The sequence below is a fragment of the Rhizophagus irregularis genome, chromosome 1 (genome assembly GCF_026210795.1).
Source record: "Rhizophagus irregularis chromosome 1, complete sequence".
Taxonomy (NCBI): Eukaryota; Fungi; Glomeromycota; class Glomeromycetes; order Glomerales; family Glomeraceae; genus Rhizophagus; species Rhizophagus irregularis.
This window is the reverse complement of record NC_089429.1, coordinates 6,482,815-6,497,654: the sequence shown is the minus strand read 5'-3', so window position 1 is coordinate 6,497,654 and position 14,840 is coordinate 6,482,815. Positions and strand designations below refer to the sequence as shown.

Genomic DNA, 14,840 nt, shown 5'->3' with positions numbered 1-14,840 from the left:
AATAACTAAAATTTCAATATTTTATTTATGATGATCCTTTTCTAAAAATTGTAAACTTAAGAGCGAAAGAGTAACTCTTTTGTTGAAATAATTCATCCAAGTTTGTTAGGTCAATACTTCTAAAAAAAGAGGCCGGCTGCTAATTCTAGAACGCCAAATTGCATTGGAATTTCCAATCCAAATATAATACTATATAATCCATTTAGGTAAAATTTTAAAATGTTCTCATGACATAGAAACTCATTGTGAGATCATACGACATCTTTTCTTTATATATTTCACATGTTTCATCTTAATTTGATAAAAAGAAACTTAAAATATACTTTTAATAAAAATCTTTAATTGGCTTCATTATTCTATTTACAGGTTCATTATACGTAAGAGCTGCATTTATTATTACTTTATAAACCAGATTGTTCTGTTTACATTCTTTTTGTAATTCTTTTTTATTAACTTTTTGCCACACCCTGTATATCTAAGATCAGCAAACTTTAAAAAAAAATTGTTATTGTATTCTACTTTTGGTAATCTATTGATTTTATTTTAAAATTATTCGATTTATTTTTTTCAAACTCCGTTATAATTCCGTATATTATTTTGTTCTAAAAAAGAACTCTAATGCGAGAGATAAATTTTTCAATATTTCATAATAATAAGTCGGACCATATTTTTTCAACAGAGTTTTTAACCCTAAATATAGTGTATCACACAAACATTCAAAACAATGAACTTACCAAAGGATTCGTCTTACTTATCAATACTAATAACATGATATCGGTGTTACTATTTTGGATAAATATTTTGATTTTCTATTCTATTGGACGCAGTAGGTGAAATTTATTGATTTAATGCTTACCAATAATGGCATAATATCATCTTTTATTCGTATAATTCACATAATTTTTTTTAAAAAAAATAAAGAATCAACCCAAATTAAGTATGGTATCTTATCAAAGCAATACGAACAAAAAAAAAGGGGTTGAAAAATTTTTTAAAGAAAAACTCTGGAGACTATTTTATATTATTACGATATTTTTAGTTTTTTACTTTTTACTTGAGTAAAGCTTTACTAAGTGGTTAACAAGATCGCCCAGAATTACGTTGTAAAATGTGGCGTAGTATTGCATCCCGACGAATATTAGGCGAAAGAAATTTTTATTAGCGTAATTATATTATACTTCTGCTCCGCAGAAACATTTTAATTAAGTCTATTAGATATGAAATTTAACTTTATTTAATATAAAATAAATAAAAAATTACAAAAAAATTTCGTATAATAATATATGTTCGATTTCACCGAATTACTCCTTCATTCTTATAATTTACCACAATAATATCATGATCACTCGTCCATAAATAAACCATTCCATCATCATAATGATGGATAAATTTAAATGGTGACCTATTTTCAGATTTCCAATTTTCAAAAAATGTCCTCAATCCTTCCAACGAGAAATTAAACTTATCTCCGAATGAAAATTCTTTTAAAGTTGTGGACAACATTTTGCTCATTAATAGTAAAATTTTATCACCGTTGGGTAATACATTGGAATTTGTGGTAAGGAATAATTTTTCCAATTGCATGCAATTGGAAAAAATCCCTTTCATTTTACACAAATTTCTATGTCCAACTTCCATTGTTAAGTTAATTAATTTTGGACAATGATTTGATATTGCCAAAATTAATTTTTTGTTTTGGGATTGATAGTTATTCGAATCTGAATCAAGTGGAAAACGTATGTAAATTTCTAAAATGTGTCCGCCGGAATTTTCAATTATCAAACATATAATATTATTTGGTAAATAGGCGGTTTCTAGGTACTTAAGGTGAGGAAAGGAGGCCATTCCTAAATATTTTGTCCATTTCCGCCACCCCCTTTCATATAAATCACCATCATTATCAAGAGTTAAGTATTGTATGTTTTTTAATGATAAAACAAATCTAGGTGAAATTAATGTAACAGGTTGTAACGTAAATTTTTTTAATGTCGCAGCCTTTTTTTCAATGATTTTTTTGAGTTTGTTGTATTCTACTTTTTCATTATCAATAAAATATAAACTCAATGACTGCAGGTTTTTTTGTGTTTCAATAAAGGAAACTAAACCTGGAGCGTCCTCATTGCAATCAACTATCTCTAAGTTTGTTATGTCTTTACAAATACCGGAAAGTTTATGTAAAGTTTTTGAATTCGCGAAATTAATTTTAAAATTGAATTCAAAAAAATTTAAATTTGAAAAAAAAAATTCGGCGTTTGAATACTTGTAAATTTTTTTTTTAGTATTCCAATGGAAATACTTTGTATTTTTACACTTATTTATAATTAGTCTGTATATTTCTTTTTCTAATATTTTTTTTTTATATTTTGAATCCTCAACTTCGTTATTTATTAGAAAATCCGCCATATCTTTTATCCATACTGTTGTGATACGAGTGAAAAAACTCATGTATTCGAACGATAATTTTTTTGTGATCCTATTTAAAGGTAATTGAATATCGTATTGTGGTAAAGGATCTCCTGGATTATTTGGTAAAAAGTGAGCGATGACATTGTATAATTTTTTACGCAATTCTGGTTCGAAATTATATGGGTTTTCGAATAAACTGGAAAAATTTTTCCAAAGTAAAGGAATTGCTATATGACACCACATTGTATTTACTAAAATGCATGAATGTAATGTTGAAATATCATCGCGTAATTCATTAAAAATTAACAATAAAACGTCGTCTACTAGTTGTGCCATATTATTAAAAATATTATAAATTATAAAAAAGCGCCTACGAGAAGGAAATTGAGAATTGAAAAGAAAAGGGAAAATTCAAAACCACCGGACGATGATAAAATAATTGGATATAAATGCATATTTATATGAAAAATTGACAAGCCAAATCGTAAATTAGAATTTTTTTATTTTTTTTTTATTTACTATATATTACTATATATGTTTAGTTTAGTTAATAAACGTCTGGGCACTTGAAAGATAGAAAGATAAAAGATTTGTTCGGTCATCTGAAACAATCAAAATTCAGGAAAATAAAACTTTATTAGTTTATTGTGACCGATATTTAATGGTTGATGAATTTTCAAATTAGGGAATTTTACCGTGGCCTAACGACGACTTTGTTTTTTCTTCCATCTAAAATAATTATTGAAAGTACTTAATACGGAATTTTTTGTATAACATTTATATCGTTGAATCTTATATTAATAACATCATGAAATGTTTGTACACAAAGAATGCCTTAATTACTTCTATTGAAAAATTAGAGTTTTTATTTTAGAAATAAAATATTTGAACAGTTAAAACGATAATCATCAAATAATCTTAAAACTCGATACACAAGAGCGCCCCTTATTATAATTTACCATACGTGGTTTAATTTGTAAAATTATTGGTTACAATAAAAATGATTTATTAGGATAATCGCTTTGCTCATCCGTTTAATTTGTTCAAATACGTGAGAACGTGAGAACATTTTGGATTCTCTTCCGTAGAATTTTCATCAACCTTTCTTTGTAAGAAGGTTAACGCAGCATTAATATCTTAAGTGTTTTTGTTCAATTAAAAATCAAGTTCCAATAAAAGATTTTTTGTGAAACGACATACATCGATTGAGCAATGAAAACTATTTAACCTCTTTAAGGAATGAAATAATGAGATTACGAATTTACCCAAGTACGAAAAATTAATATAGTAATACGTCCGACGCCCTAACCCTAGTGTATTAGAGTAACGAAATTGGTAATTTCATTGAATTTTCATTGTTTCCAAATTAAAATTAAATTAAAATTATATATTAACTTCATATTTGAATTTTCTTAATATTCAAATAACGAAACATAATAAATGTGTTTCATATATAATATTCAATACAGACTGTTCCACATTTTTGCGTAAGTTTTTTTTATACAGTATGTTCGTTCAAAATTTATAATGTAAGATATGCTTTTTTGTTATAAAGTTCTCATCTTATTATACATTACAATGAAACGAATTATTAACATGACTATAAACGCTTCTTTTTTCTTGACAATACAAATAGTTGATTTGTTAACTTCAGCAAATTAAATGAGTATTATAAGTACATGCAGATTATCACCCATGGTCATGAGAAATTAAATGATTGTCTCTTTGAAGTTTATTTTTCAGGTTTGTGTAAATATAATTTCATAGTTCGGAGAGATGATCATGATTTCGTCCGTTCGTAATACATTGCATATCAATCACGTTCTTTATATTAATTGTAATTTACTTCGCTGTGAAAAAAAATATTATATCATTGATTTTTAAACTTATTTAAAATTGTTAATTTTATTTATTATTATTTTTTTTTTAGTGACATATAAATTGAAAGGGGCTCTGGTCTGGGGATGCCAAAAGTCCGATCATAACCGGTTTATACCGGTTCGGTTATTCAGTGACCGAACCAACCGTAGGTTTTATATATAAAAACCGGTCAAAAAACCGATCGATCGGTTAATTAATTTATCGAGAATATCATATACCGACGTTCGTAGTTTGGAAGGAAGTGTTTTTCATATTTTGATTTGTCTTGATTTTGGTGAATACTTATTTCTGTGATGGTTAAAATGTCTAGTTTTTGAACAGAAAAACGATAAGATGTCATTTAATTTGTGGCGAAAGCCCTATTGAATATTAATTGTGCGGTTTGTGCCTATTTTTATAATATATTGTAGAGTTTTTGGTTGACTTTCGGGTTCGTTGATTATATCCATTATGGTGGTTGGATATTCTGTTATCGGGATTTTGTGATGAGGAGTGATCGTAATGGTAATTAGGGATGTGGTAAGAGTAAGATAAGGAGCGTGAGTGTTTATTTTTTTTTGTTTTGTGAAGAAATATTTAAGTAATTCGATGTGTGAAAAAAAAACAGAGTTGGGTTATTCAAAGATGAGTCCAAAAAACAAAGGAGATATCCGGTAAGAGATTTAACGTGTTCCCTTAAAAATATTAAGGGGATTGTAATAAGTCGAGCTTGATACTGGTTGACTGTTATGACTCCGGACCGAGTTTTCGAAAAATTGATCTCTGTCATTTTCTTGTTCTTTATTTTATTATATAGGTGTACGTCTTCCTCTGTTTGTTCGTTATCTGTAACATAAATGGAGTCACAAGCAACGATGTCCATGGGTGTGTTTGTATCGTTTACCCGTTCAGACTTAGATCTTTCTTTTGATGATTTACGTCTTTGTTTGTTAGAGGGATTAGAAGTTAATTCACGTTTATTTTATTTATTATTTTTATTTTTAGAATTCACGTGAACAAAGTAACGGTAATAATTACAAGGACAAACATTTAGTAGGTCTAAGGTAATTAAAAAAGAACCGTATATCAAGTCGCGGCACTATAATTAAAAAAACAGCACCACCCTTTCAAAAAGAAAAAATAAAAATAAAAGGTAAAAGGGCAATAACGAAATAAAAGAAAAAATAAAATGAAACACATAATTGGGGTCTGATCTAGCAAATCAAGGTAAATGATTAAATTTAAGTTATTGTATTTTAATCTAGTCATATCAAAAAGTATAATGTAATAAAAATCTCAATTTTAAAACAGTTCCCATATTCTGAAATCTAAACCAATAAAATGAAAAAACCCCAGTGGGGTAAAATTAAATTAGTTTACGCAAAGTCTCTAAATTTCCGCTAAGATCTTTGATCGTGAGGCTTTTCGGGACTGGATATTAATACAAGATATATGGATATTAATATAAGACGTAGTATATGGATATTAAATACAAGATGTAGTATATGGATATATACAAGTTCGTCAAGGTATTTGTTGATTTAATATCAATAAAATAATGTATATATGTGCGTTTACTAATTTATAATTTAATTGCGTCACAAATTACTTAATTAGAGCGAACACGAAAGTGTATAACGGTGCTCCTTCTTTTGCTTCTCTGGATTTTTGGACTTCGTCTTTTCTGATTCTTCTTGAAGCGTCCCACTTTATCATAAGGCACATACAAAATGTCAGCCTGATGCACCTCATTAGGTATTTGCGGGATGAATCATGGACGAGGTTTGTGACCTGATTTTTATCAGCCTGTCGGATTCTTGGGCTGGTTGTGTGATGCTTGTTGGATTTAGAATCCTTTGATCTTTTGATTTGCGTTGGGGAGGGTTTCAGGGAAGAATCTTCCCCAAGTTGGTGTTTAATGCGTTCCGCATATCTTCCCACTTTTCGAAATATCCAATCAACTTCCGTTCCCCTCTTGCAGTTTGTATAATTCTGAAACTTTTCAATCCTTTAATCTGTGAAAGGAAAGAGTGTGTGCGATGGTCAGTCCATAACGTTGCTAACGACATAGAATCTGGAAGTTTATGTATCGTAGCTTGGAATTTCTCGCGTTGTTTTCTTTCTTTGAGGTTGAGGGTCCACTTTGCAGAAAACCATCGTACTAGTATCCTCCCTAAATCCGTTGTCCAGGCCGGATCTTCATAGTTAACTCACGTTTACTGTTGCTTTGATGTTAAACTCGACGTTCGAGCACGTGACCTTAATTACAACTCATAAAAAGATTATCCGATATGGTCATGTGCCTAGTTGCCGATCTTTCTGTCGAAGCAGTACTTTCGCTACTATCAAAAGCGGCGCAGCAATCAGAAGAATTATCCATATTACTTCCCTGTTCTGATTTCAAAGTCTCTTCTACGTGAGATGTTTCATTTATACTCATGTAAGACTTGCTGCCGAACTATTTCCAACTATATTTAACAACCCATGTATTTCGTGTTTCAACGTACGTTCTCTTTATTCTTGTTGCTGTTCGAACTTTATTTTTAACTGTTCTTCTTGCTTTAAAAATTGTTGCTTAATTACATCAGCCTTTTTTTCCGAAACATTTCGCATAGTCGGCTTATTTAATGCTGCGGAAAGTTTATAAATGAATAGTTGACGAAGCTTCTCCTGGTGTCTTTCTAACGCTAAAAACTTCGCTACGTCTTCGTCCGTTGTTTCCCGTTTTAAGCCCGCTTGTTCCAATATTTGTATTTTTTCACTTCTATCTTGACCTTCCAGTGTACTTACATCCTCTGTAGAGTCAGTTACTCCCATCTTTTGTTTCTTAATTTATTTTTCTTATAATTTTCTCCTTTTGTTATTTAAAATTCAAATGCCCGCAGTCAAAGATTTGGCGAATCAATCTATTTACTATATCAGTCATTCAAAGTCATGCACAATATGAAACTGAAACACATTCATGTAACATAATTCTATCCCATATTCAAAAGAGTTTCAGCATCAGAAACTTTAAATTGAAAAAGACCACAGTCTTTTGTAATTTTTAAACTGTAAAAACCCTTGATAACAAATTGCAAAATAAGCAATAAAATATTTAAATTTATAAATCACAAAAAAAAAAATTTAAACATAGATAATATTTTAAATAAGTTCAAAATTAATAGTATAATATTTTTCTCACGGCAAAGTTAAACATTACAGAGAACATGCTTGATATGAATTGTGTATTGCGAACTGACGGAAACCATGATCATCATATTGCATAGGTCCCCACGCTTCGCTTCAGTCAATCAATAAAATTACATTTACACAAACCTAAAATTAAACTTCAAACAGACAATCCTAAAACCATGGGTGACAAAACTTTAGCCAGTGATCTAAAATTGGGTAATAAATCTGCATGTATTTACTTATCTTACTCATTTAATTTGCTAAAATTAAATTCATGAGATGAAACAATAAGGTTGCGTGAAATCTAGCATGCATCTTGCAATTCGTGGTTTTTAATAAATAATAAAATCAAACAATTTTACAAATTGTATTATTTTGTTTACTTTATTTGTTTTATCCTTTAGTCATTGTAATGCAAATAAATTTTCTATACTATCTAGAACAATTCGTTTCATCGTAATGTATAATAATATGAGTACAAAAAAAAATATATTATAAATTTTATATATTTTTGTCATTTCGCAAGATTATTATTAGCCTATCACCGCAGAAAAATGTTCACGTTCACGTAATTTCTAAAATATGAGTTAATATGTCAATACCAATATTTTCATCTTAATAAAAAATGAATCTTTTGTTCTTTACGCATCGCTCTTTGAAGAGGTGTTTTGGTGGGCTTACGATAATGTAATTGGTTATGAGTGATACATTTGTGTCACCCTTTTACATTTAATAAAGCGCATTAAACAAGTTTAAAAATAAAATAAAAAATAAAATAAAAATGAATGACGTCAAAAAGATTACTCTAAAACATGTTCTGGTAGTTTAAATACATATACTCAGCGGAAAAAAACATGTAACGCGTGCAGACTATTTAATAAAAATCGTCAGATGAATTTACGAAATATTATTAAATTCAAAGAAAACATTTTCCAAATAGTAGTAATACTTTTATGGTCATATTGCAATAATAATTTTTGATCTGATTTCTGTATAATTTTACTAATTATTAAAAATTTTTTTTTTTTTTTTTTTTTTTGTGGAGCTAATGACGTCACAAGGACGATTTTTATTAATTTTGTAGATAATAGGCCAGTGAGTTCACAAAAAAACTCGGTGGCAACGAATCATACAAAAAATCTAAGTATACAACTAAACACGTAGAAGTATACCTACGATGCTACACGTTTATATTAAAAATTTTTAATAATACACGTTCCCATTTTCGTAAAATAAAACGTACATTTTTAGAAATGATCAGTATAAAATTACATAACGTGTGTCATTTTTCTGCGGTAAGTTAAGCTTACGTAAAATGTGGATCGTGTGATACGTATTGTTATGTGATACACATTTTGTCATTTATGTTTCGTTGTTTCGTCATAAAGAAATGGTTCTAGTCTTCTAGATTTGGAAACAATGAAGTGAAAATTTATGAAATTACTTATTTTGTTACTATAATACACTTGGGTCGGAGATTACATTAATTTTTCGTACCCCGTATTTCAGTATCGCATAGTTAAATGAAACATTCGTTATTTTATCTCCGAATTAAAACTTATTGATTTTAAAACTTTTTTATTTTATTTCCAAAATAAAACTTATTGATTTTTAATAGAAATCATTTTATTACATTTAATTGGGGCATTCTTGTGTTCCAAAATTTTCATGATATTATTAAGTTTCAACGATATAAATGTTATACAAAAAATGCTACACTTTCAATATTATCTTAAATGGAAGAAATTTTTAATGATTGTTTTATTGATTCGAACAATTGAAATTGAACCCCTATTTCATCAGACATTATTAATTAGACTAAACACATATGACAAATTTTTATATAAATATGCATTCATATCTTTCAACTATTTTATCTTTCATACCAACAGTTTAATTTATTCTTGATATAATCATCCAGCATTTTTAATTTTTAACTTTATCTTTTCAATTTTCAAATTTTCTTCTCGTAAAGAGCACTTTTTAATAATTTATAATTACATTTATCACTTTTAACAATATGGAATTCCTCGTAAAAGATGTTCTCGTATTGATTTTTACTGAATTACTTGGTGATCTTGATTCTTTGCATTCATGTAGTTTAGTAAATAAAACCTGGTGTGAATTAGCTATGCCTTTGCTATGGAAAAATAGTTACCAATGTCCTTACAAATACAAAAAAGAATCACGTGAAAAATACTATAACGTTATCGCCCACTTTTTACCAAACAATCCGGAAGATCCTTTGCCACAAAATAAGATTGTATTACCTTTAAATAAATTTCCAAAAGGACCAATGCTCGAATACATGAATTATATCGCCCTTTTCACGCCAGCATGTATTGAAGATATGGTAAAATTAACAATAAATGATGAAGTCGAGGATTCTAAATACAAAAAAAAAATATTGGAGCGTGAACTTTACAAATTAAGTTTTACTAAATGTAGGAATGTAAAGGATTTCCATTGGTGTACCAAGGAGAAATTAACTTTATTTCCAAATGCCAAAAGAATTTTTTCAAACTTACATTCCCTTAAAATTCATCATGAAAAATTTATTAATTCAAATACTTCATTAACTGAACTTGGCAAGATTTGCCAAGACTTAAGAGACTTGGATGTACGCGATTGTCAAAAGGATACTCTAGACTTAGCCTTATTCATTAAAATACAAAAAAATCTGCAATCATTATGTCTAGCTTTTGATGAGGAAGAAGGGCAATACAATTTACTAAGCGATGTGATTAAAGAAAAGGCTGTGACATTAAAAAAAATTTCAATACGATTCAATGTTACATTAATTTCACCTATAGTTATTCCGTCATTAGAAAATATACAACATTTAGTTCTTAATAATATATGTGGTGAATCATATAGAAGTGCAAAGTGGGATGAATGGGAACACAACTTAAGCACGGCCTCTTTTCCGAACCTACAATACCTTGAAACATTATATTTGCCAATTAGTATTATACGTTTAATAATTGAAAAGTCTGGTAAAGACATTTCAGAAATTAATATATGTTTATGTCCACCTGGATCTAGAGATTATAAAACTGATAATAAACAATTAATTAAGGCGATATCAATATATTGCCCAAAGTTAAAATTTTTAGCTATGGATATTGACAACAGAAACTTAGGTGAAATGTTCAAGATCTTTTTAAATTGCACACAATTAGAAAAAGTAACTTTTTCAACAAATGCTAATAGTAATATACCATCCGATGGGGATGAATTATTAAAAGTAATGAATCAAACGGTACCTACAACTTTACATGAAATCACGTTTAGAGAAGATTGGATTTTTTCATTGGAAGAATTAGAATTATTTATTGAAGATTGGAAATCTAAAATTAGTTCACCAATTAAATTTACCCTTGTTTTTGATGAATCGTTATGGACGGATGATCATGCTTGGATGGCAGAAAGGTATATGGAAGAGTTACAATTTGTTTTTATTTAGAGGAAATATTATTAAAATGGTGTAAAAAAGATTATTCTTGAAGATTTGAGATATATCCTACTTTGCAGAAACTTTTCAAATCGAAACCAAATCGTGACTGATTTGCATATTTATCGTAAAGTGATTCGTCTATGCAGTAACATGATCGTCATCTGGTTTGCATCGGACCTTACAAAATTAATTATTAAGATCGTAACGATTGTGTTATCTAAATATTAAAGAATTTGTAAATTAATATTATCGAAGTTATAAATAAATATTAAAAATTAGTAAATTAAATAAAAGAAATTTTTTTGCAGTAAAAGAACTTTTTCTAAAAATAAATTGTCATACTATTATTATAAGCATTTTTCATTTTATAAAAATCTGGCATGGAATTTCCAAGTACATCTTTCACAAATGGTTCATGTGAATGGTGATGGTAAAAGATTTGTTCATGTTATGATCATTGGATGTGGGACAGGACCCAGAAATATATATAAAAGGGTCAGGTTTGAGTTTGCGTATTTTGAACTAAAAAAGTCATGAAAATCTTTCCTTTTTTAGATAATTTTTGATAATGCCAGTCAGACTTTTATTTCCTATTATAGTAACCGACTGGCATTATCATAATTCCGGCCCTGAAAAAATGCGTACAGCTCATAGTAAAAAATTTTTTTCATCACCTGACCCCTATATATATATTTCTGGGTCCTTGTGGGACCGTGTACAGTTCACCCTCGCTATAGTGAAGCTCATGGGCTGAAGGTTAAGATTCACTATAGTAAGGGATTCACTATAGCGAAGGTGAACTGTATTAAGAATTATTATTTATATAGAAAATCCGTACCTGAGCTTTTCTTTACTATAGCAAATTATTCACTGTATAAAAATTCACTATAGCGAGGGTGAACTGTACTTTTCGCTCCAATTAGAACTAGACTTGGTGGTAGAGTTAAAGTTATTTTGTCCGGCGCTGCCTATTTCAACGGAAGTTATGGATTTTTTGAGAATTGCTTTTTCAATTGATGTATATGAAAGATATGGTCAACCCATCAAAAGACACGAAAAAATCACGTGACCTTCATTTCCAGCTTTGAAATAGTCAATAAAGAGAATTCCGTTTTTACACAAAAAAAAAAAATATTTTGTGGCAAAGCATCATTTGAGCCAACACACAAAATCACGTGCCCGAGCATTTTTATTGACCGATCAAATTTGATTCCCAATCACCGAACTGCGCAGACGTCCAAGATCATGCATTCATTGTTTCATAAACTCAATAAGCTATTAACATATAGCATTTATTTTACCTGTAAAATTTTATATAGGTGATATTTAATCTAAATATCGTAATGCGTCAAAAATATAATTTATTTGTAAAAATCAGTATTTTGAAAGAACAACGTATTCAATTATGGCAAAAAATAATATAACTTTAATCAGATGAAGGAAACAATATTAACTATCAATTATTTATTATAATAGGAACAATGCTGTTTTTTGACAATAAAAAAAAAACAAACTATATACTAAAAACTTAATAATAAATTGGTAAAATCTAACTATAAAATTATATGTAATTACGAAACTATAATAAAAAAATTGTTGAAACTGAAGTTTAAAGGAACGGGGAAACGAAAGGGAAAGGGAACGGGGAAAACGAAAGGGAACGGGAAAATGAAAGGGAACGGGAAAACGAAAGGAGAAAACGAAAGGGAACGGGAAAACGAAAGGGAAAGGTGAAAACGAAAATTAGACATTTTGCCAAATTCAAAAATTAGTTTGGCCCGCAACACTCATGGCAATTTAAAGACATGCTACAAGCCAAGAATGCTTTTTATTATGGACTTTGTACTGTCCATTAGAAATACCCTTCTAAATAAAACGATTGGCCCATCAGAAATCAAAAAATTTTCATTTTTATAAATATACATTTTTTAAAAACAAAGAAATAACTTACATTATATTGTTGCTTATCGTTTTTCGGTGAATGACCGAAAAACGACTAGTCATTCACCGAAAAACGACTATAGTCATTAAGGTGTCTAATTTTGTTTTTATTTCGTTCCAAATATTTTAATAAGCAAATATTTGCTTCGTAACTCCAGAAGCAGCGCGATGATTTCCTGCCAAATTGTTTCTCTGAATATATATAGCCATTGGTGGACATCCACTCAGAGAAACAATTTGGCAGTATTAGTTCCAAAATTCTATATTTTTTTTCCATCTAATATAAGGTTGATTTTAATTTAAATGGTTTAAGAATATTAGAGTTTAAAGAATAAAGAACTCTGGAGAGGCGTATTATAAAAAGTATTATCATATTATTGAAATTTAATGATTTTAGAAATTAATTAGGGCGAAAATAATTTTATATTTGTATAATAATTTTTGTTTCAATTATATTTTTGATTTTTCGAATTTTGAATTTTTTGAGAAAAAATATCTTAGACTTTTTATAAGGCCTATTTACTATAACTATTTCAATAGATAAATACTTAGAATATTTCATCTATTATAGAGTATTATAGGATTACAACAATAACTTAACAATTTTATCATTGAATGAATTAATATGAAACAATTTTTCTCCTGTAAACATCTAATGAAATGATAAATTTGGTTAATAAAAAAGATAAGAAGAGATAAGGGAATGCGAAATAGTGTCATTATTATCAAAAAATTGCAGGTAATGTATCCAATTGTATTACGAATATTTTTTCATTTTTTTTCTTTTACATTCCGTGAATATCTTACCAAAGAAATTATTTTATCAAGATAGGACAATCAAAGTCATTAGAACCTATAATGGATTAAACTGCAATTAATGTATCACGAAGATTAAAGTTCGCGTTATTACTAATTTATGATTGAATATTTATTTTATTAATAAGAAGTAATAAATTATTAATTTTTTCTTTTTCATAAAATAAACCAATTAGGTACGTATTTTCCTTTTTTAATTGGGACGCTTAAGGTTTATTTACTAATCATGGGTGGGAATAAAAAAAAAATATCCTGTTTATTTATTTACATTTTTTATTTACGTTTTTGTGGCTGAAGATTGCATTGCGAATAAAATAATACTTAATAACTTCAATGAATAGGATAAATTTTGTTATATTTATTTAAAATCATATATGGATAAATTGATGTTTTATAAAACTAATCCTAATCTGGAAACATCGGCTGGATTTTTTTGGAATGATCTTCAATCACCGCAGTAGTGATCCAATCAATTCCATTTAGATGTTTCATTGTATAACATGATACTTGTTTCGTGACACAAAAAATTTCTTTAAAAGGCAATCGAAAGAGAACAAAAGAAATTTTTTTTTTTTTTTTTTTTTTGAAAAAAAAATCAAATATTCTTTAATATTCAATAGAATTCCTTAATAATTGTCTTTTTTTTATAAATATTTTTATTCATTTTATGTTTATAATTGATTTCAAGTCAATAATTATATAAAATAAATATAAATTTTATTTGTTATAATATAATAAATTGTTTTTTTAATGTGAAAGAACGTAAATAATTTTAATAAATAACGGTAATACAAATGAGTAATTTAAATGGCATCAAATAATGATCAATGCGATAGGAGTAACTTTAAAAATTTTTTTTTTTTTTTTTTTTTATCTTTTATCTTTTTTATCTTTTTTATTTTAATTTTATTTTATTTTATTTTTATTGGTAAACACGTTCTCGAATGACGGAAAACGCCAATTTTTGATAAAGATAAGGTAATGTTACAATTGTTACATGATTTACAGAATTCTTCTTAAAAAAAAAAAGAATCAAAGATCTTTCTCACGTAATGAATCAATTATTAATTAGAAAAAGTGATTGATAACAAAAAATTTGAATTGTACCAAAATAAGTAAAGTATGTTTTTTTTATTGTTTTACAATCTAGTAATATGATTTTTATTGGTAATATCATCCTTATCTT

At 28.0% G+C, this 14,840-nt stretch overlaps 5 protein-coding genes across 5 annotated transcripts; 3 read left to right on the top strand and 2 right to left on the bottom strand.

Moving 5' to 3' along the window:
* Window positions 1-1,293: 1,293 nt before the first annotated feature.
* On the bottom strand, window positions 1,294-2,742 carry OCT59_001337 (uncharacterized protein; the record flags this gene model as incomplete). The annotated part of the gene is made up of 1 exon (XM_025316101.2): window positions 1,294-2,742. One exon carries the CDS (start codon window positions 2,740-2,742, stop codon window positions 1,294-1,296), a length of 1,449 nt encoding a protein of 482 aa, XP_025181325.2.
* A 1,343-nt stretch (window positions 2,743-4,085) lies between these two features.
* Window positions 4,086-5,611, top strand: OCT59_001336 (uncharacterized protein; the record flags this gene model as incomplete). The annotated part of the gene is made up of 11 exons (XM_066139492.1): window positions 4,086-4,149; window positions 4,337-4,394; window positions 4,518-4,561; window positions 4,698-4,717; window positions 4,800-4,806; window positions 4,895-4,940; window positions 5,084-5,103; window positions 5,321-5,330; window positions 5,402-5,419; window positions 5,485-5,493; window positions 5,578-5,611. The coding sequence occupies 11 exons, from the start codon at window positions 4,086-4,088 to the stop codon at window positions 5,609-5,611; spliced, it is 330 nt and encodes a 109-aa protein (XP_065988890.1).
* A 107-nt stretch (window positions 5,612-5,718) lies between these two features.
* Window positions 5,719-6,061, top strand: OCT59_001335 (uncharacterized protein; the record flags this gene model as incomplete). The annotated part of the gene is made up of 2 exons (XM_066139490.1): window positions 5,719-5,795; window positions 5,884-6,061. 2 exons carry the CDS (start codon window positions 5,719-5,721, stop codon window positions 6,059-6,061), a joined length of 255 nt encoding a protein of 84 aa, XP_065988889.1.
* A 719-nt stretch (window positions 6,062-6,780) lies between these two features.
* OCT59_001334 (uncharacterized protein) lies at window positions 6,781-7,083 on the bottom strand (the record flags this gene model as incomplete). The annotated part of the gene is made up of 1 exon (XM_066139489.1): window positions 6,781-7,083. The coding sequence occupies one exon, from the start codon at window positions 7,081-7,083 to the stop codon at window positions 6,781-6,783; it is 303 nt and encodes a 100-aa protein (XP_065988888.1).
* A 2,377-nt stretch (window positions 7,084-9,460) lies between these two features.
* Window positions 9,461-10,906, top strand: OCT59_001333 (uncharacterized protein; the record flags this gene model as incomplete). The annotated part of the gene is made up of 1 exon (XM_025329750.2): window positions 9,461-10,906. One exon carries the CDS (start codon window positions 9,461-9,463, stop codon window positions 10,904-10,906), a length of 1,446 nt encoding a protein of 481 aa, XP_025181324.1.
* Window positions 10,907-14,840: the final 3,934 nt, after the last annotated feature.